Source organism: Myotis daubentonii, chromosome 5 (genome assembly GCF_963259705.1).
Source record: "Myotis daubentonii chromosome 5, mMyoDau2.1, whole genome shotgun sequence".
Taxonomy (NCBI): domain Eukaryota; kingdom Metazoa; phylum Chordata; class Mammalia; order Chiroptera; family Vespertilionidae; genus Myotis; species Myotis daubentonii.
In genome coordinates this window covers 103,262,639-103,287,988 of record NC_081844.1, presented here as the reverse complement: position 1 = coordinate 103,287,988, position 25,350 = coordinate 103,262,639, and the positions used below count along the sequence as shown (strand labels likewise).

General features: G+C 46.1%; 1 protein-coding gene across 5 annotated transcripts in view; it reads right to left on the bottom strand.

The window, feature by feature from the left end:
• The window catches only part of TENM2 (teneurin transmembrane protein 2), a 402,968-nt gene that overhangs the window by 149,827 nt on the left and 227,791 nt on the right, over positions 1–25,350 (bottom strand). For all 5 annotated transcript variants that reach the window (XM_059699131.1, XM_059699132.1, XM_059699134.1 and 2 more), the window contains 2 exons: positions 23,602–23,807; positions 4,711–4,906 (listed from right to left, as the gene is read on the bottom strand). In XM_059699131.1, the coding sequence (XP_059555114.1) occupies positions 4,711–4,906; positions 23,602–23,807 (402 nt within the window). The remainder of the gene's footprint in view (positions 1–4,710; positions 4,907–23,601; positions 23,808–25,350) is intronic.

Sequence of the window (25,350 nt, the reverse complement as noted above, 5' to 3'; positions counted from 1 at the left end):
ATATTAAGTTTTAAACACTTGGAGCACTCCCTCCCCCAGCCTGTCATCCAGCCAATCTGAGAGCTGGACTGCCAGTGGGCGTCACCTCAGGTATAGAGGGTGATTGTCCACACGAAAGCAATTGTTCCTCACCTCAGGTTTGTAGAATAAAAATATCCCCTGCTGTAAGGGATTTTCACAAGGAAAAACCTACCTATGTGAGATTGATCAATTCGGGCATGATTTTGGGGTTCGTTAAGTAGTAAGTTTTGGGTTATGCAATAGCCCTTATATGCCTAGCTTTTGTGGATCTTATTTTTCATGAAAATCAATTAGTTCCTGTTTGTTTTGACCTACACGGCCATCCGATTTCATGGTTTATCTTTCTATCTGTCCTCTCAAGTAATACCTTCAAAGGGGTCATTTGGAACATTTTCAACGTTGATTTGGAGCTGTACAGAAGCATACATCGTCTTTTAAGATTATTATTACCTCATTTTACTTTAAATTAAAATAAATAGACGTCCAGGTTCCAAATTACTAAGATGACGAAACAAAGCACAGAGGCCACTGTGCCCAAATGTTGACATGACGCAGCCCCTGGGGAGCTGGGGACATGGATCTGGTGATGCTGCACGAAGTCTAAGTGTTCCTGCTGTTGCCTGGAAGGCAAAGGAGGTTTCTCCTTTAAACGGAAATTCCCATTTATTCCCATTCTGCCCTGGAAAACCAAACCACGCGGTAGGGCTTTCTACAGCGTCCGCCTTCTCAGCTGTTGTAGTCCCCCTGGCTCTGCTGGATTTTATCCTGGGTCCGATGGGAACGGACGAGAAGTTTTCAGTGTCGGGAGGGCACCACCCAGCTTGTATTTTAAGAAGTCACTCTGCAGCGCGGCAGGGATTGGTCCTCACGGCGTATCTGGGCCTCGGATGCTCTGGTGGAAACTGACATCGCTGAAGCCAAAGGACCCTTTTCTGAGACCAAACAACTTCAGAGGTAAAGCAGTGAAGGTCCAGGGAGCCCATTGCCACCCCAGGCCCGTGCCAAAGGCCTGAGGTCTTGCACAGGTTCTCGCTGGGCCGCATGGCCTGCCTTGCCCTTTAACTGAGGCATGTATCCCTCAGTCCCAGTTTAGCAAACATTTGGCTCCTGAGTGTCTTCCTTTCCTCAGTCTGGGTTCTGAGTCTGCCTCAGTGTTTCCTACATTCTTATAATTGCCTCTTTATGCCCCTGTCTTTTCTCATCAAGCTCCCTGAGAAAGAGACCAGATCGGAAGTGGTCACTCAGGTATCCTCCATGCTTGGTGCACAGTGGGTCCTTGGTAAACAGCAGTCAAAATGGGCGTGTGCATGCACGTGTGTGTGTGTGTGTGTGCGCCGTACATGTGTGCACATAGGAGGGCAGAAGAATCCAAAAGAAGCAAAAACTTTAATAAAGAGTAGTTTTCATTTAATTTCCCAAGGTCATCTATCTCAAGCACTTCTCCAGCTTTTGAGCAAAAAACATTAAGGCTGAAATATAAAGGGAGCCCACCCTCTTCAGGCCCTTTTCCACCCCAAAATTAAGTATGACTGCCGACATTATCAGCTTTCCTTTTTGTCCACTTGGTGTAGGTTTTCGGAGGAGACAATGGCAGGCAATGGGAGGAAGCCAGGGCAGTGGGATTTCACACGTGGCCGCAGCCTCCCCTAAACCCTCACTGCGAGAGTGCATCTCTGTTGCTCCTAAGATGACACTCTCTTCTGATAGCAGGCCGCTTCTCTCCAAAATGCACCCCAAGACTTTCCCAAGTCAAAGGTATGTTTAGAGTGACCGCTGGTTGACACCGTCTAACATTTTTCCTTCTGTTCCTATCACCAGACTTTCAGCGCTCCTGGCTGCTCTTGATGGAGAACGTTCTTGTAATAGATACGTGTGGGAGACCCTCTGAACCAAATAAAACACTGTTCTTTGCCCCGTATTGCGGGCCAATCACTATCATTGCTGTATTGAGGTGTCTGCCCAACTATTAGGCCGATTACCTTTGCCTTTCTCTCTCTTTGAGCTGCAGTCCAGACGGAAGAATTCCTCTGGGGAGAATTGCTATTCCCAGCTCTGATGGGCAGGCGGGTGAGGGTAATGGTGTGGGGGAAGGGCATCCCACTACGGCAATTGCCTGGGTCTATGTGGATAAAGGAGGTGGGGGGCTGAAGCTGTTATTAGATAATCTGACCCCCAGAAAACCTTCTGTGCAGGGGAAAGGGATTTCTTTGGCTGGAATTCAAAGCAATCCAGTGGTTAAGAGCACAGGCTCTGGAGAGTTCGAATCCTGACTCCACCTCTTACCAATTGTGTGAGGCCTCAGGCAAGCTGTTTAACTTCTCGGGGTCTTGGCAGTACCTCCCAATGGCGAGGCCATGGGCTGATGGAGACAGTCCCCACAAAGGGCCTAATCCCAAAGGGCTGGTACCCTGTGTGGTAGTTGCTTTTGTTATTAACCAAATGCTTGTGGACTCTCACTAAGCCAGCTGCAATGCGTGATTTGCGCTGTTATGCATGAGTTCAAACACAAGGTGACAAAAGGGATACCATTTCTCCTATTCTTAAGCTAAAGGTTGCTTTTTTCAATCTCAACATCTCAAACTAGTTGTTGCCAGCGTCTTCTTTTTTTAAGCTGGTTTTCATCCTTTTGCATTTCCCCCTTTGGGTACCAAACCTGATGTTGAAATCTCCCAGCTGTGGGCGACTTCTCCGGGGACTTTGGTCATACAGAGTTTGTGATGTTACTTTAGGGCAGGGGTTGGCATAGTTTTTCTGGAACGGCACAGACAGTAAATATTTGGGCTTTGTGAGCCAAACTGTCACTGTTGCAACTACTCTGTCATTTTAGCTGCCACAGACAATATATAAACAGATGAACATGGCTGTGTTCCAATAAAACTTTATTTGTAAAAACAGGCCGTGGGCCAGGCTCAGCCTGTGGGCTCTGGTGTGCCAATCCCTGCTTTGGAGCATTTGGCTGCCCTGATGGGGCCAATCTTTCCTGAGCAGAGGGAATGAGGATGAATTTCAAGCCCATCTGATTTTATGTCATTCTGATGAAGAATTTCAGATTTGATAGCATAGATTTTTCAAGAATCAGCAAGGCCCTCAGAGAAATCCTGAGGCTGGTAGAGCAGTTCTTCAAATGCAGTCAATAGAGAAATAGCTGCGCAAGGCGTGCCCCACCATCAGCTCTCATATAGGGACTACCAGCTCCATCCTTGGTGTGTTCCATATATGATGTCACATCATCTACCCTTTAGGGACTTGCTCACTACCTTCCCACAAATAAAACTGAGGCTCAGGAGGAAAGTGACTTTTCTAGGGAGGATGTGGGAAAGACAAGCTGGGATTTAATCCTGGATCGACCAGATCTTTCCTCATGAAACCACCTTATCTAGGCATCTCCAGTGACCCTTGAGATCCGCAACCAGATGCTGTTGGGACAACAAGGTGCTGCAGAAAGACAAAGGGCAAAGCCCAGAAGCCCATGCTGTTTCTACCATTTTCACATCCTGGGACCTTGAGGGACTTAGCAGTCTGAACCTCAGTTTATTCCTCTGTGGAATGGGTCTACAACCTGCTCTGATTCAGCAAGTTCCTACCCAGGACCACTTATTATCATTAGTAAAAAGATTAAAACCTAATGACAAAATAAATTTCATGAAAATATCTGTAGCTTATTTGATTGTTAAAATTCTTATGGTTTGCTCTAGAAAACATGAAATCTTCTCAAACTCAGGGCTCCTGTAGGGTTTGTATGCACATATAAGAAGAAAATTTGGATAAAATCTTAGCTTTTCCTTTGATAGCTAATCAAAAGCAGGGCTAAAACAAGCCCCAAATGACAAGTACTTAATTAAAGCATTTTGATATTTACCTACTTGGGAACAAAGCTATGATTTTTTTTTCTTATATCTGTCTTTTTCCTGATTTATTTTTGAGTTTTTTTAAGCTTTGTGTTTTGAGCTTTCCTTGATTTCTTTTTAATCCTCACCCGAGGATAATTTTTTTTTTTTTTTTTTTTTTTTTACTTTAGAGAGAGGGAGTGAAGGGAGGGAGGGGGAGAGAGATGCATTGATGTGAGACAGAAACATTGATCAGTCCTCCCCCTCCCTCCCCCGCATGCTCCCTGACTGGGGATTGAACCCGCAACCCTGGGTATGTGCCCTGACCAGGAGTTGAACCTATATTCTTCTGGTGCACAGTTGGTGCTCCAACTGACCGAGCTACCCAGCCAGGGCAAGTTTTCTTTGATTTTTAAGAGAAAGTGAGCAGATATTTATTATCTCTATCACATGTTTGAGATTTATATGTTTATCTTATTTAATCCTCACAACAGCCCTGTGAGGCGGGCTCTAGAGGTTCCATTCCACATGAGGAAACTGAGGCTTCCAGCAGTCCAGTGACCTGCCTGTGTTGTGTGGCCAGGACTTGGGCCAGGTGGTCTGAACCAAGGCCTTCACCACACTGAATCCTTGGGACTCATGGTGAATCTCGCATGATTTAGGCGAGATTCCTATTTTATTCCTATTTTAGTTAGGGCTCATTTGAGGTGGGTGGTATTCTGAGGCTTACTAGTACATCAAGGATTCTGCCTTGGCCCTCCACTCAGTAGGAACCGCCTTGGGAGATGTGTCCTCTAGAGAGAAGCCCAGAACTTGCCCTTCTCTCCTCCATGGCATGTCGCCTCAGAGAGGCCTGACCTACCTAAGACGACAGTGTTGAAGGAAACCATCTCTTTGTCTTTGCCATCATTGTAGAAGGCCAGGTGCCACAGGCCCACGTCCAGGTACTGCACAAACACGGCCTCGTTTTGAACCAGGGTCTGTATGCTCCGGCGTTCCCTGGGCGACTCGACCACGCTCCACTTCTCCTTCCCGTCCAGGCGCTCCATGAAGTCATACTAGGAGAAGAAGAGAGTGATAAGTGAGACACTCGGTGCAGACCCAATCCTGTGACCCCCATCCTTCCCACTCCATGAGTTACCGGAGACATACTTTCCAGTACATTTTACTATGAGCTCCTCCAGTAAAATTAGAGTCACAAGTGTTGCAGTAACAGTTGCTGTTTACTATGCTTATAATTACTACTAATAGTTGTATTACTAACGGTCACAATCTCTTTTCTACAGTTTTAAAATCCCAAAAGTTTTAAAATCCAAAGTTTTGATTTCTTCATTTTTGTCATCTTCTTTCTCCACCCCCTCCCTGTTCTCCAGCTCTTTCTCCATCTGCAAACCTGGGAAAATCATAGTACTGACATTATAGTATTGTTGTGAGGAATAAAATAATAAATATGTTTTTATTGATTTCAGAGAGAGGAAGGAAAGGGAGAGAGAGATCAGAACATCAATGATGAGAGAGAATCATTGATTGGCTGCCTCCTGCATGCCCCCTACTAGGGATTGAGCCTGCAACCTGGGCATGTTCCCTGTCTGGGAATCAAACCAATACCTCCTGGCTCATAGGTCAATGCTCAACCACTGAACAACACAGGCTGGGCGGAAAAAGATAATAATTAGAACAGTGCCTGGCACAGAGGAAACACAAAATACATGTTAGAATCTCTCATCATCATCCAATTCAATTCTTGCAAAAATCCTATAAGGTAGATGCTATTTCTATCTTCTTTTACAGCCAAGATAACTGAGGTTCAGAGAAGTCATGCAACTTGTTAGAAGTCACACAGCAACTGAGTGGCCAAGCAAAAATTTGGACCTAGAACTGTTTAGCTGCAATGTCCATGCCCTCACAGTGCCTGGCCTCAGAAAACCCAGCAATTAAATAGTAAGCTCTGTTTTAATGGAAACTAGGTTCAGAACTGGAAGTCATCAGTGACAGAGGGAGTGGTCAGCAAAGGCTATCAGGATGGGGGGATGGGGACAGCAAGTGTGACTCATGAGAGGCCTGTCATAGAGAACAGTGATGGGCAAGTGGGAGCCACTGAAGGCCCTTGAGCAGTGACTGAAGCGATAAGAGGAATGTTTTGAAGCATTCGCATGTATCAGGATATGAGATGTTCTAGAGGGAGAATGAAATGAATCAGGGAGACCAGTTGGGAAGGAATAACAGAAACAGGTGACATGGGTCTTGAATAGGATAGTGCTTGGGAAGAGGGGACAACTTTGAAGGAACACTTCTAAGGCAGAGAGGACAGTGTTTGAGCGTGGGCTGGGCAGGGAGGATGAAGGAAATGGTGAAGAGGACACCAGTGTTTCTTTTTTGTTGACAAGAAAATAGGTAAGACTGGGGGAGAAATGGGCTCATCTTGTGAACTCTTTCAAAATCGCTGCAACCAAAAAGTCATTTAAATACACGGTGACTCTCAGAAGACAAACTGTAGATCCTTAGTAGATAAAAACCACCATGGTGAGATTAAGCTCCGTCTCACCACTTTCCCTCCATAAAAGGTTTTTTATAGGTTACAGACATCAACTGGAACCCCTTCTACAAACTTCATAGAACAAAACTCCAGGCATCTACTAATGTGAGTTCCCCGTTATCAGAATTGCTGGCTTTTCCCATCTTGAAATGTGTGATCACTGAAAATAAAAGAGTTTATAATCCTAAGTACAAAGGTTTTGCCATCAGGCAAACCAGGGTTTTGAATTCTGACTCTGCCATCTGCTGCCGTTTGAAGTTGGGCAAACCTACTTTTACCCTCTTCCTGGTTTGCTTGCGAGGGAACACTAACACCCACCTTTCTGGGTTGCTATAAGGATGACATGAGGTAATGCTTAGGGCAGTGCCTGGACAATAACAACCATTTAATTAAGTACTTTGTGATTGTGAGTCACTGACTTGCAAATCATAATAATAGAAGAGAAGCTCACGATCTTCGCTTTTGACACCTGGGGGAGTTGGATAGTCATTGCTTGGGGAGTGGAAATTTCCCCCGTTCCTCAGGAAACGGGTGTTTGTATTTAGCTTTCCTCAAACCCATATCCCATTGGTCATGGCTGTCTTTAAGGGACGAAATCAATGATGTGACGTGATATGACAAAGCGATGCTGCTTTCGGAGGCCTTTGTAACCAAAACATTTGTTCCTTAGCAACCTTGTCAATGTCCAGCTAGCAGGACCCATGCCCACAAATTGCTGTCAGCCAGAGGAATGAGGGGAACTGCTTCAGTGCTGAGGTGAGAAGAATATACTTCATCTGGGGCCAGGATATCACCCCCGTGAGGAAACGCTGGGGGAAGGTGATTTCGTGTGTGGGCCATTGCTCATTATTAATTTGGGCATCCGTCATCTCTTTTGGGACTGGCTGACCGGCCAAGGGGCACAGAAATGGCTTAGGGCACACGGCAGTGCTCGCTGTCCCACCAATCCAATTACCCCAGGAAGAGGCATTTGTCAGAGGAGAGAGAAGACATTTATTCTGGTTGGTCCCTCAGCATCCTGCCACAGAAGCATGGAGGGCAGTTTTCATTTAAGGAAGGATCCACGAGCCGGTGGCTCTCGCACAGAGCATGGGCTGTGATGATACGGTGGCTGCTGCGTCCCCAGCCCGTGTCCGTTTATTGTGCTTAATTTTTTTCAAAGCACTTCTCACTCTCTAAACTGATATAATTTGTTTTTATGTCTACTGTCAGTCTACTCAGAAGAATGCAAACTCCAGGAGGGCGGGGTTTGGGTCTGAGTAGTTAAGAGTGGGGACATCGGAGCTAGGCTGCCTGGGTTAGAATCCCAGCTCTGCCAGTGACTTCTGTGACACTTGCCCAAGCCCTTTAAATTCTCTGCGCCTCAGTCTCCTTACCTTTAATATGGGGCTAATAATAGTGTCTACGTCAAACCACAGCTAAGCATGCCTTAAAAGTTTCTGCTATCATGATTATAATTCACTGCTGTAACTAATGTATCTCCAGTGGAGTCTAATGAATAAATATTTGTTAAATATCAAACAAATAAAACACTGAATTTGTCAATGAGTTCCACTGAAAAGAAACTAAGTTGGCATGTATTCAATAATAAAGACTTGTTCTTTAATTTCCTAGTTTCTCATGGGCTTTCTTGAATGGGAGAGAAAGGGTAGTGTTACAGTCAGCAACCCGGGACCACGCACCACCCAGTGCAGAACATGCCTATGGTGGGACACCGTGGCCCAAGGTGTTTGTGTATGCATATATATCATCGCAATTTGAGAGGTGACTTCATAAGGCTGTTACGACCTCACTTTTCCAGTTCCCAGTAGGATGATGGACAATGCGGGCTTTCTTCCTTAGGGCTCTCTTGGCTTGTTTCCTTCCCTTCCGTCCCTTTCTCCTTTGACTCTGTTCCTTAGTGACCATTGTGGCAGTGATTGCCGGTCATTGTCCATATCCGGTCTGGCTCCTTTCCAGCCTCCTTCCACCAGATGGAAGGATGTGATGGTGCTCCAGTTAATGGGACGTGAGCTGTGGGATGTACTCAGTTCAACATCCCATGCAGTCCCCTACAGACACTCTTAAAGCTCAAGATGTGGGCGCCACAAGACAGGAGTGTTCTGGACCCTAGAATCAACACTTGGAGGAGAGCCCAAAATTGTAACACAAGTGAGCAAGGACCACTTATTAAATTAAGCCACTGGGATGTTGAGGCTTATTTGTTATTTCAGCAGAGCCTTCCCGGATATTGACCTCATGCTTCTCTTCCTTCCCAGCTCACTCCCCGAGATGGTAGTCAGTCCCAGCAACGAATCCATGTCTTAGGGGGTGGTAAGAGAACCCCCAGCAAGGAATGGCAGCATCCTCTGTTGGAAAAGTTCCAACCTATTATTGGTGGGGAGTCGAGTTCACCCAGTTCACCCAGGAGTGTCCCAGTTTATACCTCCTGTTCCTTCTTTCCCTCTAGAACAGCGGTTCTCAACCTGTGGGTCGCGACCCCTTTGGCTGTCGAAGGACCCTTTCATGGGGGTCGCCTTAGACCAGGGGTGGGCAAACTTTTTGACTCGAGGGCCACAATGGGTTCTTAAACTGGACCGGAGGGCCGGAACAAAAGCATGGATGGAGTGTTTGTGTGAACTAATATAAATTCAAAGTAAACATCATTACATAAAAGGGTATGGTCTTTTTTTTCAATAGTTTTATTCATTTCAAACGGGCCGCATCCGGCCCGCGGGCCGTAGTTTGCCCACGGCTGCCTTAGACCATCCTGCATATCAGATATTTACATTATGATTCATAACAGTAGCAACATTACAGTTATGAAGTAGCAACAAAAATAATTTTATGTTTGGGTCACAACATGAGGAACTGTATTTAAAGGGCCAGAAGGTTGAGAACCATTGCTCTAGAAAGTGTGCTGGTTTGGAAACTATAGTTACTCTATTCGTAGGTTAACACGTACCAACCAGCATCACATAGCATCAGTCACAGCTGCTGTAACCTGAGGAAGGGCTGGAGGCTAGAAACACAAGGAGGATCAGCCTGGCCAAACACAGAGAGGACCTTCCAGGGCCGGGGAGCAGGAACGCAGTGAGGAGCTGGTTAGCGCCGAGGCCATCTGGTCCGGGGGAGTCTCAGCTCGCCCCGATGCCTAGACGGCGGCCTGGCAGACACTCAAAGGAGGCCATTTTCCAAAAGCTCAGGCCCTGGCCAGAGTTCCTTCTCTATGTCCCTGCACTAGGGATTGATTGCTCGGGCTTAGAACCAGGGACATCTGTCACCTCTGCTTCAGAGACCCATCAGGCTCAGTCCTGGATATGGGATGCTCAGGGGACAGGGTTGTGCTTGGTTGACTAAGAAGGTTGCTCCACAGCACATTCTGCCTCATAGATGTGCAGAAGCCCTGGACGAGGATTAGGGGCCCGTGATCAAATCCCAGGAAGGGGGGTATGTGCGCACGGGCTGGCTGCAGGAGGAGGTCTGTCTCCCAAGGCAGCTTGTCTCTCTCGACTTGGCACTAAAGCACAGAACCCCAAATAAACACCCCTCCCCCCCCAAAGTTCTCTCATTTTCCTTGGCCTTCGTTGGCATGCAATTCAAGGGCTGTGCCTTTGAGTCATCAGTCATACCCCAAAGTGACATGAAAATGCAACTTTTACGAGCGCTTGAGAGGCAGAGAAATAAACCACAGCAAATATTTGATCCAATTATAACCCTCCCCGCTCTCCTTCTGGGCAGAGACCGAGGAGGAATGGTAATTAAGGTAACTGAGTGGCTTCCAGAGGAGCTGGAAGAGAGCAGAGGAGGTTGGACCGCGGAGTGGGCCTGTCACTGTCCCAGAAGTGAAGGCACTCGCAGGCAGGGCGAGTGCAGCAGAGATGCTTCTGGAAGCCACTCGGATACACACCTGCCAAGGAGGGCAAGGTGAAGGACAGACTCATGCCCTTCAGGAAGATGTTATTCCTGCGCCCGGGACCCCGGGAGAGGGGAAAAATAGCTTGACTGCTATCTGGACCATCTGCTGGTGAGGGTCAACGTGGATGGGAGAAGCGATAAATGCTGACATTTCCCACCCATGTTGGATGTGGATTCTACCTCAGATGGCAGGGCATGCTCGGCTGTGGGTAGGTTTGCAGGGAAGCGGCGTGTGTGAGCGAGGGCTACTTGAAGCCACATTGCCACGGGGTTTCTTTTCGCATCCAGTGCCGACCGGCAGTGGTGGGTCACTCGTGAGGGCCCGCGAACTTCCTTCTGCCTCCAGCCAGGCCTGTGGCAAAGTGCGCCCGGCTTATTCCTCATTAAAGCTCTGCACGATTTCTGTCTCTCCTTCAAAGAGGCTGAGTGTTAAGGGAAGCATGGAAGGATGACAGGGCAGAGATGTGCCCAATGGGGGCTGGCTTCCCTTAGCGTGGCCCCACCTGCCTTTTTCAGGTTTTGATGCTCAGTTCTACCTATGAGTCACTTCATGCGATGCCGACTGGCCCAGCTGCAGGCACTGCCAGGACCACTCACTCCTCTACCATCCATGAGGGCCCCTAGGCTGAGATGACACAGTATCTATGTTTGTAGATTGTGACAACTCATGTGTCAGACTCCACAGACAAGCATCAAGTAGATGAAGACAGAGAAGATCCAAACACAGCACCTTAAAATAAGGAGCAAAGAGGAAGACAGCTACATGATGGGATTCTCCTTTTTTTATTTTTTTTATTTATTTATTTTTAAAAAAATATATTTTATTGATTTTTTACAGAGAGGAAGGGAGAGAGATAGAGAGTCAGAAACATCGATGAGAGAGAAACATCGATCAGCCACCTCCTGCACATCCCCCACTGGGGATGTGCCCACAACCCAGGTACATGCCCTTGACCGGAATCGAACCCGGGACCTTTCAGTCCGCAGGCCGACGCTCTATCCACTGAGCCAAACCGGTTTCAGCCTCCTTTTTTTTAAAAAAAAATTTTTTTTAATTGATTTTAGAGAGAGGAAGGGAAATGGATGGAGAGATAGAAACACTGATGAGAGAGAAACATCAATCAGCTGCCTCCTGCCGGTCCCCTACTGGGGATTGAGCCTGCAACCCGGGCATGTGCTCTGCCCAGGAATCGAACTGTGACCTCTTGGTTCATGCGCCCACGCTCAACCACTGAGCAACACCAGGCAGGCCATGATAGAATTCTTGATTCTTTCATCACATGACCTCATGCAGCAGTAGAAAAAGTAATCATCAAAAGTGAGAAAACATTATTATTTTTTTTCTGGGCACCTGCTATGTGTCAGGTATAATGGCAAATGCTGACATGTTATCTCACTTCATCCTCCCAGAAATGCTATTCTCATCCCCATTTCTCTGGAGAACAGTGGCTGTAGAGATGTTAAGTAGCACAGCCAGTGCCATTGACCAAGGTTGGTGGCCAAGCAAGGACTTGAACTTGGACTCACTCAAGTTTTCCAAGAACCCGGCTATAGCTGCCAGCATCGCTGGCGGCTGGCCTGGTGTGGAGGTGTCCTCACATGCCTCTGAGCAGAGACGGGGGAGGAAGGCAGAGCTCAGAAGTGTGAGGGTCAGACTTTAGCAGAAGCGGATGGGGCACCCGAGGATGGGTGTTGGCTGTTCCTTTTGCCAACCTCCTAACTCCTCCTGGTGTTCCAGCCACACAGCTCATACCTCTTTTCCAGGAACATGCAAAGCACATTGCCGTCAGGGCCTTTGCACAAGCGAATGCCTCTTGCCTGGCCTGCTCTTCCTCCCCATCTTCATACAGCGGCCTGCTTCTTGCCAGTCCTGACCTGCCTAAACTTCATGACCTCAGAAAGGACATCCCTGGCCACCCGTTCTAAACACCTCTATCACTTCTCCTTTTCCCATTCTCAGTCAAATCTCATCCCTCTCCAAAAAGTCACTTATCTCCTAAGTTACAGTCCACACCCCTTTTCTTGAATGAATGAAAAACATCTAGGCCCAAAGGAAATACACCCAAAGAGAAGTCTATACCATCATAGCGGAGTTTTGGTGATACAACTACCGGGAGGACATGACCTCTTTAGGAAATGCTTTTAGGAGATTTCAGTAAATACTGTGCAGTTTTCCTGTATTTTTGTTTACTAGTTGCTCAGGTGACACAATGAGGTAACATTTAATAAGCCCAGGGCACTGTTCTAAGTGATTCATGTGTGCTCCCTTCTCTAATGCTTACAATAGCCCCACTGAATATGCATCATTATCTCCACTTTGCATATGAGGAAGCTGAGGCAGGACAGGGTTGAATCCAAGTTCAAGGTCTCGCTTGGCCACCAACTGTGGTCCATGGCACTGGCTATGCTACTTAACGACTCTAGCAGCCTTTGTTCTCTCCAGAGAAATGGGGATTAGAATAGCGTTTCTGGGAGGGTGAAGTGAGATAACATGTCAGGTGTCGGTCAGTGGTGGCACTTGGGTAACACTTCCCTCAGGAAGCCGTCCTAAGATCCCACACCAGTTAGGCCTGGTGACCTATTTTTATGCTCTTAAACCTCCTGTACCCAACTCTTTAGTAACAGTAACAGCTAACAAGTGATGCGTTAATTGTGCCCCAACAGGAACAGCCTCTGTAGATGATACGTGCATTGGCTCCAAGAAATGTACAATAGCACAGAGCTAGCATGCTGTCCGCCTTCTCCCATCCCACAAGAGCTGTGCTGGGGCTAGGCATGGCCGGATGCATTGTGCCTGGTGCCCTAGCACCTAGCCACCTCCCACATTTATAAAAGGATGGAGAGGAGACAGGAATCTCTGGGCTGAGTCAGAAGCCCCCGATCTTTGTGATCTGGATTAGAGGCTTCAGGAGGACCAGCTGAAAGTCAGTCTTCCTATCACCGCTGGTTTCAGCCCGAGGCCTTGCCTTCTCCCTGCAGAGACTGCGGGTTGCTAAGTTACCTGTGAGTGAGCTGTAAGGGCTGTGAACCAGTCAGATGGATTGACTGATCTCCATAGGGTGCTTTCTATTTGCTGGGCATTATCTCATTTATTCTCACAACAACCTGATGGGCTGTGGTCCTTATTTTACGGATGGCAAAACTGAATGCGGAGACTCATCACAGACATACAACGTAGCACAGATAAGATTCACATTCAGCCCAGGCTTATTCGAGAGCTAGCTCTTATCTTTCTCCCAGTACTGCATCTCACGGCCCGACGATGCTGCTGCCATCCTCACTCCACTCGCCAGGTCCACATCTCCTCGAAGGCAGAGCTGATGGCGTTCGTCTCTGCATCGTTCTTCAGTGAATATTTGTTGCGTGCATGCATGGACTGATTTTATAGTTCATCTTCCCACAAGGCCATGCCCCCATCACGCTACCTTTTGATCCAAGCCAGGAGAAGAGTGGAAGGTATTGCTCTGAAGACCAAGTGAGAAACAGTGTCGGGATCCTGGTGACCATCTCAAGGCTGCTCCAAGATGTACCGAAGCTCTACTACGAGGCCAGAAGAATGGAGGTCAACCTCTCAGGGCCTCGCCGATGTGATTTCCTATTTACTGCATGTTCTCATCTTTGTCTTTAGCCAATGGCTTATCCAAAAGGTCATGTTTGGTTCCTCGCCCGCCCAAGGTCAACAGGAGGGTCTTGTTGTGGGCTGGTTGTGAACATGAATCAAATGTATTCCCGAGGAGAGGGAGCAAATGGGGAATGTGTCCAGTCGATGAATGATTTCCCGAGGACTACAGAGGGACAGATCCCAGGCACTGGTCGGTTCCTCCCAAAGCCTGGCCTGACCTTTCATCAGACAACAGTGTGTGTGACCTTGGGCAAGTTATGTCAACTCCCTGAGTCTCTGCCCTCTCATCCTCAGGATGAGGATAAGAGAATTACCCACCTCTGAGGGTCACGGTGAGTCTGGCCCAACTCATGGTAAGCATGCTCACTGTGAGCTATTCTTATGGGTATTATTATTATTGATATAAAAGCCTGACATATTGTAACTCCTTTGAGCTAGCAATTTCATTCTTAAGAATTCATCATAAGGAAATTATTTAAAAATACACAAAAGTATACCTGCAAGGATGTTTACTGTAGAATGATTACAGTGTTGATAAGAGTTGGTTAAAAAAATTTAAATCTACACAATGAATTATTTTTGAGGCATTTAAAATGAGTTCCTGGAAGAATACTCAGATTTAAAAAGATGTTCCCTCTGTATTATTAAGCAGGATAAAAACAGTATGCATGCTATGATCCTGTATTTATAAAAATGATTGCAATATGTGAACAGAAAACTGGAAAATATACTAAATATGTTAATGCTTTCTATTTTTCCTAACATCACTATATTGCTTTTATGAGAAAAACACAAATAAAAGTTACCTTAAAAAAACACAATTGAAATTTGTTTTGTTTTGTTTTGTTTGGGGGCTTGTGGGGCTTGCATTATGGATGCTTTGAAAAACATGCAAATAATAGCTTATATCATTTCTGCATGCCAGCATGGTTCTGAGTGCTTTCTACAGATGACTTCATTTACATCTTACTGCAATGCTGTGAATGTATAATTGTCTTATCCCCATTTTACAGCTGAGGTAACTGAGGCCCAGAGAGGCTGCCTGACTTGTCCAAGGTCACACAGCTTGGAGGTACTGGAAGTTGAAATTCGAGGCCAGACAGTCTGGACTGGCCCACACTCTTATGTCTAAGCTTGTTTGTATCTGAAGAGCAGCACAGGCATTCCACAGAATGTTTATTTAAACTTTATCTCATTTTGTATATTTATATATCTTAAAAATATATTTAAATCTCCACACTGACTTGGTATGTACAATAAGATCTAGTTATCTGAGGATATTTGGAATTAGTAAAAAGGACACTTAAAATGAATGTGTTTTTTTTTTTTTAACCAATGAGAAAATTATTGATGAGGACTTTATCTTGAAAAATAGAACTAATTATGAAACTTAAAAAAAATCTCATATTTAGGAAAATTCAGGCTATATCTGCAACTACACTTCAATTGTCAGAGCAAACACCGAGTTTTCATACACTCGCAGAAATGTGACACCCAACATTTCATTGTCTCTCAGCTTCATCGATTGCAAAACACATCCTGTTTTCAGAGATGTCAGAAGACCAGCCTCACGCGCACTCACACGCATCTCAGAATCGATGAACCACTCGAGAACAATACAGCATCCCTCCGGCTTGACTGGCCCAACACACTCAGGAGTCCGTCTGTAAGCATATTGGATGCTTTCCTCAAACTTTCCACGGCTGCTCTTTACCTGATCACAATCTCCCCCTTGGAGGTGCCTCCTGTCACCTCGGTTCCTTCCCTCCGTTGCAGCATTTAATGGTGCTTCCTCGGCCAGACCCACATTCACCCAGGCTCCCCCTGGCCCATTAAGGCAGACCCCAGACCTCCAGCATCCCTTACACGGGACTGCAATTCCCGTTTGGGGCCTGAGTGGCCATTGTACTTCATCAGTGACCATGTCTACGCTGCACTGAGGATGCTCCTGGGAACACTGCCCACAGAGAGGAGACAGAAGACGCGCCTGACTGCCATGTCCACTACACACCAGCTCTGTGACCCTCGGTTCTTTCCTGTGTCAAGTGGGGCTGCCTCCCTCCCAGGGCTGCTGTGACGATCAGCTAAGGTTACTCGTGTGACAACAGTCCTTGGCACGTCGGAGCCCTCCAGCGATGCTGCCTGTGATCACCATGGCTAGCGCCACCTGGGGCGGGACCTCTGCCTGGAGAGCATCTCCTATGAGTGATCAGATGATGAATGGGCATTTGTGACTTACAATAACTTTTGCTTCCCTAGGGAACAGCCTTCCTGAGGGGGCCTTCCGTGAATATTTCACAGCCAGTACTTGCTGCGAAGATCCTGGAGTAACTCTTTTCCTAACATTTTCCAATGTGGGTTTGAACTCCATTACCTCTGCTGCGTATTAGGAAGTTTCAAGCACTCGTCTCTGAACGCTCGTGGATGTGTATCTGCTCAGAGTTGTATAAGCTCCTGCTCTGGTGACCCCTGTTCAACCAAGTGCCAGGCAGGGCAGGGGTACAAGGTCATGCCAGGACGTTAAGCCAGGGATGCAATTTCCAATGAACATGTGACATCTCCCATAATGACAATTTTTAAAAATAAAGGGTTTCAAAGCTGATTTTAGAAAAGTTTGGGGGTGCAACTTCTCTACTTGTGTATCTAAGGCAAGAAAGTAGTTGTTAGATATTTGAAGTGATTTAATCTTCAAACAATCATTCCCCCCCCCCCTCAAAAGTGTGGATCAACTGAATTGAAGAGTAGCCAGAGTCTTTTACAAAAGACAATTAAGAAAAAAAAACCTGCTGCTTGCAACTACTTGCAGACATTCATTGTGATTTTTCTCAAAACTGCAAACAAAACGAAGCGCATAAATGAAATGAATATAAAGATCACGTCATCCTCTATAGTCTCTCAACGCTTGTTTTGCTCAAAACAGACTCAAGCTTGTCACAGATTTGCTTTTCTTAAAGAGACAGCAATTACGAAAATGAAGAAAAGTGCAAAGACTATGGTAGAAAATACCCATATTTCAGCTACTCAAATGAATAAACCTTAACATTTTGTCACATTTACTTTCAGTCTTTGTGAGTGCAGTTGCGGCAGATGGGAAGGGAGCTCGCCTTACCTTAAATGCTTTATTACAAATAAAACAAGTACTTTTCAAACCTAATTCTCAGTCCTGTTCTCCTCACCTATTCCTAGAGGTGACCACCGTAGTTTAGTGTCTCTCTCTCTCTCTCTCTCCCCTCCCCCCCATATATAATGAACATACATATACAGAGATTAACATTATAGTAACAAATATGGGTTTAGACTATAAAATATACAGCTGTCACTTTATCCACTTATATATGGGGTTCTATATAAGATTTCATTAGAAGATAAAGGTCTTTGCCCAGAAATTTTGCAAAGTGCCGAACTACAGTACCTCTGAGACTCTGCTCAGTCTACAAGGTGATTGGGTGCTGCCCCCTCTGACTTATTTATGCGTTTTGTTTCTGTCTTTCTCCCCGAGCATGACCCTCTGGAAAAGCATTCACAGTGTCCTCCCTGCGCCTCTGTCAAGACCCGTCTCTCGAAAGACTCGAGCCACCCCTGAGATTACTCCTTAGCTCTCCGTGGTGGCTGCCCCGGAGGGTACCCACCCTCTGGAGTGGCAGCTTCGCTTCCTGTGCTGATGCCACCAGTTAATCAGACAGGGTCTTGAGAAAGAGCTTTCAGAAAGCATGTTCGGTCCAGCACAGAAGAATCCAAGATTCTCTTGGTTTCACAAACTCTTTCTCCACACACAGTGCAAGGACTTTGGAAAGGGAGGTCTGCAGACATGCCTGTCAAACGTGCCTCCTTCAAAGTGAAATGCAATTGCTCTGGGAGCTGCCAGTGCAGCCCGGGTGTTCCCTCCACAGCAGGCTCACAGCCCACAGTCCCCTGGAAGGATGAGGTCCAGGGACAGCCCATCTGCCTGGTGAACGGGCATGGGGAGGGTGCAAGGAGGGTGGCACAGTAACAGAACCAGGACATGACAGAACCAGGACGCTCAGGAACTCGGGCGACTCTGTCCCAGGGACCCGGTTAGTGCCGCCTCTAATGGAAACGTGTGCAATTTACTTCTTTGGCAAGCAAGACAGGAACAAAGAAGAGAATTTCTTGTCAAATAAGTTTTCAAGCTGGAGAGGGATACCCCGAGGTGACCAAAGCTGACACCACTCATCGCCATCTACAAATTCACTTTTAAAAAGGGCCATTGAGGGGAATTCATCAACCCCTGATGAGGACAAATGGGAATGTTTGATCTTTGTCCACACATGCTGGAGCTGCCATATTTGCATTTAGTGGGTGTGATCATGGGGCAATTTGTGGTCTTTTAAATAGCTCCCTGCTGTCATTTTTTACTGTGTGGCTAGTTTTGCTTCCCAGTCCACAGACGCATCCCAGTGGAAAGCGCTCGGGTCAACAGCGGTCCCCTTCCGTGCTCCTGCCGTTCAATCCCCAGTCCCACCCTCCAATCAACCCCCTGCAGCTGGAAGGCCTCTGGAAGTCACTGGGCTCCTGGCTCCATCCATAAGAGAGATGAAATAGGCATTGGTAATATTTGCTAAACAGGACTGTGGAGAAGGCAAGGTCTCGGCAGGGCTCCCAAGCGGGAATGATGTCTTGTTGTCTGGGGCTAATCATGAACCTAATTTGCCGATTATTGACTTGTTCTCGCAGAGGACTGCACTTGGCTTGACACACCCGCCGCAATCAGGGAGTAACTGCCAGATGGCTTGCTCTCTGCCTTAACTACCGGATCCTGACTCGCAGCCGCGGCCTCTGAGGCGTACTGGGTGCCTCACACTCTAGCTGGGTCAGGTTCTGATTCCTTTGGAAAGTCTGATGTTTCCTCTCTAGAACTGGGCTGAGCAAATCCGACACGGTTTGTAGGATTGCAGAGATCTGGCAAGATGTGCCAGGCTTCCTTACACACACCACTCCCATAAAGAATTCAAGCCGGTAGGTTCTGACTAGCTTAGGTCAACTCTCTATTTTTGGGGTGTGGGTCTTAACAAAAGCAATGCAGGCTATCAAAAGGCTGCATTTAAAAGACAACATAACATCTACCTTTCAATCTGACAAAGAGTAAACAATGATAATACCCAGTTTATGCACCAGATCAAGTAAATCAAATGGGTACTTCCTCACTGCTGGTGGCGGGGACTTTCAGAAGGGCAGTCCGACCATTCATGTAAGATCCTTAAGGGTTGCTTTCCGGAAAAGAATGAAGGGTGCTCACAAAGACTAGCCAGGAGGACGGGCATCCCAACACTTTACTGTAAGTGATCAGGGCTTTTCATGGACATATCTGGTGTTCCTCCAACCAGGGGCATCACAGGATTCTACTTCCTGCCCCACTGAAGTTAGGATGACCTGCTTTGGTCCATAGGAGAGGGGCTTAAATGACATGTGTCACTCCCAAGCAGAATTCTTAGGGATAGGTGGACAATTCACCACCTTCTCCTTTTTTTTTTTTTCCTGCCCTGCTGAGAACTAGTCCTGGTCTGGTAGTGGAGGTTCCATAGGCTTATGTCCTTGAATGAGGTTGACATTGAGCAAAGCCCAGTGCCACCCAAGACGAGCATGTGAAGTAGGGTTTCCTAACCTCAGCACGTTTGACTTTTGGGGGCAGATAATTCTTCGTTGTGAAGAGCTGTCCTGTGTGGGTTTAGCAGCATCCCCAGTCTCTACCCACCCAGTCTCCACCCACCCACCTCTTCCCAGGGTGACAACCCACCACAGTCCCAGACACCGCCAAATGTCGCCAGGGTGGGGTGAACGTGCCCCTGGTTGGGAACCACTGTTCTGAATAAAAAAGAAATAACCTCTGTCGTTTTAAGCCACTCCAATTCTGAGGTATTTTCCCCCCTGAAAATATGTTTTATTATATCAAAAATTCTATCTAAATATTTGACAAAAGGGGACTGCTTCAAATTATATTTTCACATTCTTCCTTTTGTTTTTAATTTTTTTCTTGAATGAAAACAGTTTGTTCTTCAATAAGAAGCAATAAAACTAGAAAGTTAATTTTATTTTAAATAGCTATGTTTACAAAATCACCTATTTCTATTCAGTATTTGCTAGGGCCACACAGAATTTCTTAGTACAGTGATATCTTGCATATGTTCTATCTATATAAAAGCCTAAGCAACCATCGCAACTGAACGGACAACCGAACAGGCGACCCGGCCGGCAGGGGGGTCAGTTGGGGGCAACCAGGCTGGTGGGGGGGCAGTTGGGGGCAATCAGGCCAGCAGGCAGAGGCAGTTAGGGGTGATCAGGCCAGCAGGTGGTCAGTGAGGGGTGATCAGGCAGGCAGGCAGGCAGGCAGGTAAGCAGTTAGGAGCCAGAGGTCCAGGATTGTGAGAGGGACATCCCCCAGAGGTCCTGGATTGGAGAGGGTGCAGGCTGGGTTGAGGGGACCCTCTCCCCCTCACCTCATGCATGAATTTCATGCACCGGGCCTCTAGTATCTTTATATTGTGTTTTAGTTTACCAAATGTTTTCTTATCTTACTTTTATTATTACAATAGTGTGAGGCAGGTCACACAGGTAGATAAGAAATCTGAGGCTAAAAGTGGTTAAGGGACATGTCCAAGGTCACCTGCTTCATACGTAGCGGGGCCTCCATTCTCAGTTCTCCTTTTACTCCAGGACTTTCTCCCCTCTGCCACAGTGCCTCTATCACAGCTTCTCGTCACTTTCCAAAAGTCAACTGGGACAGACTCTGATTCTTGGGAAATTTCAGCAGGTAAGAAAGGATTCTCTCTGTACTTAATATCCTTGGACATGGATACTAAACCTTGTAGGCTCTTGGTCAGAGCCTACAAGGTTTATTATTTTATTAATACTCAATAAAATTTAAGCATAGCCATTACCTGCAACACAGCCAATAGAATTTCATATTCTTTCCCCTCCCCACCTTTTTCTGTCTTTCCAGCTCATATGAGTCACCTTGGCTAGACTGCCAATCCCCATAGAACTTATGTTCCTTGATAGGATATGCCAATAGAAATGAGAAATTCTATAATGAGTTAGTCACCTATCCCTGCAAGGAGCTAAGTACCGTCTCCTGGAGGAAATGGAGCCCATCAAAAGGACGTGAATGCATGTAATGACAGTGAGCGGGTGTGAGAATGTGTAGGGAGTCGTATTTTCCCTTCCTTTCCTTTTTAAAAGGAGCGCCCCTATATTGTACCCGTCTTGTTCATTTCTAAGCATCTGCACTGTGTCTCCCTTACTTGACCCTCCAACGCACACGAAATTTCCAAATTGGCAGCTGGACTGAAACCCTTCAAGCACATCAGCCCATGCCTATTCATTTCTCTTCCCCTGAAATGTGATGGGCCTGTCCTGGGAGTAGAGCTATTTTGAGAGGATGACCACCGGAACTATCACTGGGTTGGCAGGAGATGGACAGTGTGGTGTAGCCACAAAAGCAGAAAAGACACTGTCGCTGAGGATTTGAGTCTTGACTGTCAGCACAGCAGGGAACCTGGGGAGAGTCTGTTTGCCCACTGTCCACTATCACGCAGTCCCAGAGAGTTACCTACCCGATTTCCAGGATCACCGGCTTTTCTGTTGCTCAGAGGATGCAAAGGAAGGGGGATAATGGTTCTGGAAACAATGCTGGGAAGAAGCGAGTTTTCCCAGCAAGCTCCCTGCATCCAACTGATTGAGAGGAAAGCTATGCTCAGCTGTACCCAGAGGCATGCTCACACTTGCTTGACGAATGCCAAAAGGGCAGATTTCACCACTGCAAATCCTTCGCTATGCTGCAATAGGAGCAATGGCACCTGAAGGTCAAGGAGACCACCTCACAACTGGCAGAACTTCCCAGAGCAGCACTCTGCCATGTGCCTGGCCGGAAGTCACAGAAATGCCTCTGGGACTCCACTCAGCTGAATTCCTCTTTCTCTGCATGAGAAGCTCTTGGGAAAAAAATTGTGCTTTTGGTATCAGGAGTTCTGCTTGGCCAGGGCTACGTTAACACATCTCTGGGTAATCAGTGCCTAGACCAGTAAATATTTTTCTGTGTGTATGGATGCTTGTTCTATTGACAACCACTTACCATACCGGTCCCCTACAGCATGGCCCTCCCTGCTCAGAAAGGAAAGAGTCCCTTACACCGATCATTTCAGGCTGTAAAAATGGGATTGCTAATAAGTTTCATCTTGAGAGTCAACACTGGTTGATCATTAGTGGCTGCCTTAGGGATCCTGTTGGAGGGACCTGTACTGAGTTCAGTGAGGAAAACGTACAGTCATTGATTAGCAATGCCTGCCATGTACTAAATATGAAGAAATAGTGCCCTCTTGCTTTAGTTTTGCTAATGGGTTTACGGTAAAGCTTTCAATTCTTCCAATTGACTTTTCTAGATGAATACCTTTCCAACACATTTTAAAGTCATCTTTGACTGGATGGAATACTCCTGGAATATTTCCCTAATGTACTTCCTTATGGACTTGCTGGCGTTGAAAGCAAATGAGGCGGGAAACCTCAACGATGGTTTCCTCTGGATATACAATTCTTATTGGAAAAGAAAACCAAGCTAGTTGGGTGTTAATTTATCCCAATTGGTATGTATAGTACAATCCCTACCGAGACAAATTAAAGGAGGGGTGAGAGGAGGAACAATGAAATCCATCATGTAATCCAATCTCTTCGTTCCCAGCACTGGGAATAAGGCCACTTTCACAGTGTCCAAGGCTTCCCAAGGAGCTCAGTTCAGGGAAGAACAGGAAGTCTCAGAAAAACAGCTGCTGAATTTTGTCACTCTTTTCACTAGGGGTGCCTCCTAGTGAAATTTTAACAAATTAATCTAATAACCAGAACACCTGAACATTAAGTACCCAAGGATTCACCCCCAGGTCTAGCAAAGCTGACTTCATCAGGTAGGGTTGTTACTGTTCTTTGAGATATAGTTCACATAACATAAATCTCACTATTTTACAGTTTGGTAGTTTTTAGAATATTCGCCATGCTGTGCAACCATCACGATCTAATTTCAGAGCTTTTATATCACTCCCCAAAGAGACGCCATACCTACTAGCAGTCAGTCCAATTCTACCCTCTCCTGCCCCTGGCAATCACTAGTCTCCTTTCTGCCTCTGTGGGCTTACCTATTCTGGACAATATAACTGGAATCATGGAAATACATGGCCCTGTGTATGTGGCTTCTTTCACTTAGCAAGATGCTTTTAAGGTTCCTCCATGTCCTAGCTGTAACGACACTTTATTCCTTTTTATGTTTGAATAATATTTCACTGTACGGATATGCTGCATTTTGTTTATCCATTCGTCAGTCAAGGACATTTGGGTGGTTTCCACTTGGGGGTTATACCAAATAATGCTGCTATGACATTCGTGTGTATGTTTTTATGAGAAATGATGTTCTCAATTCTCTGTGGGTACATACCTAGAGGTAGAATTCCTGGGTCATATGGTAATTCTATGTGTAACTTTTTGAAGAACTGCCAAACTCTTTTCCACGGTGGCTGCACCATTTCAAATTCTCAATAGCAATGTACCAATGTAGCAAGGTACCAACGTTCCAACGTCTCCACATCCCTGCCAATACTTGTTATTGTTCGCCCTTTAATGATAGCCACCCTAGATGGTGTAAAGTGTGTGTGTATTTTTAAAACAGTAACTCATGGTCAGATCAAGCATGGCCATACCTGGGCATGAGATGGTGGAAGTCCCCTTCTTATGTAAACACCAAAGAGAGCGTCCTTCCCGAGGGAGATGTTGAACTTGAGGAACTGGGGCTGGCTGATGTGAATCTGTGATCTCCAAAACACGCCTGGTGGGACTTCTTGGGTCACACGCCGACCGACCTCTGCTTCGCCACTGTCTATGCTGCTGTTTTTCAATGACCAGGGCCCTGGAAAACAGGGATTGACGTCAAGTCAGCGACATCTATACACATGAGCTGGCTCTCCATTTCTGTTTAATGATATGCCAGGATTTAAACAAAATATATTAAGATTAAACTCATGGCAAGTTCCTCTTCAAGTCACAGCTTAAAACATTCAGGTATTAAATAACAAAGCTATAAACCCAGACCCCAGGGCATCTGAGATACTGGCATAATGCTTTCTCAAACTTCCGTGACTGCCCTTTGCTGATCAAATATAATAAGAGCCGGAGTCTGCTCAGTACATGCAAAGCTTGCAACGACCCTGAATGTAACTGGGAAGTAAAAAAAATATCATCAGGGCAGGGAGAGTGATATTAATTTGGCAGCATGTTTAATTCTTGCAGCCTGTAATTATTCTTTCCAGCCACAAACCAGTCCAGTGTACTCCAACATTTTTATAAATTAAAAAAAAAAGAAGTAACAGTAAATAAAAATCAGTCCAAAGGAAATAAAATAACTCAGTAGAAAGTGGGGATTTGATCTTAGGCTGACCTAATATTGGGAGCAACTCCTTCTGTGAGTGAGAGGGAGGAGCTTAGAGACCCCGCGGAAACCACACTGCTCTGATGGTGACAAGGGAGCACCATCCTTGCCCCCTTCTGTGGAATCGCTTATAGGGAACCATCAGTTGCCCACACCCAGCGTCTTTTATCACTTTAATCAGAGGAGCGTCAGGACTGCCTGTATCATCAGGAGATTTTTAAAGCACCAGTGCCTCCCACACTTCTGAGGAACCTAGTTCTATAAATGTCATTTGTGGTTCCTTCCAATGGATTCTGAACTTGAAAAACAAAATAAGATTAATATCCTACCTTCTTGAGAATGTCTAAACCAATGGAAACCGGACACAAAAAGAATCAAAGACATTTTTGTTTTGAGGGTCTTTTCACTTTTCAATGGTCAGTTTGATGGCCTTATTGGTCTGGAAACTTCTTTTCCCCCCAATCTTTATTGTTGAAAGTATTATATAAGTCCCCATTGACCTCTTCCAGCCACCCCCCTCCCTGCCCAGTCCCATTGTCTATATCCATGGGTTATGCATATATGCATAAACGTTCATTGGTTGATCTCTTCCCACACACCCTCCCCTGCCTTCCCTCTGAGGTTCGATCTGTTCCATGTTTCTATGTCTCTGGGTCTATTTTTGATCATCAGTTTATTTTGTTCATTAGATTCCACATATGAGTGAGATCATGTGATACTTATCTTTCTCTGATTGGCTTATTTTGCTTAGCGCCAGACTCCAGGTCAATGGACAAAGTATTAGAAATAAGCTCCCCTCTGCATTCCGGAAAGGAGGGACTGTTCTGAAAATATTTCTCCGTACGTGGCCACTACGCATTGCAGAGGGTTTGGGTGGTCATGAGAGGGTATGGTTACTGGACCAGCATGGAAGGGAAATGGAGTTACCTCGCTGAGGAGACCTGGCTCTGTTTCTATCTCACCGCTCTCCCGAGACAAGACTTGGGAGTGACTTGGGCCAGTCTCTACATCTGCCAAATAAGAC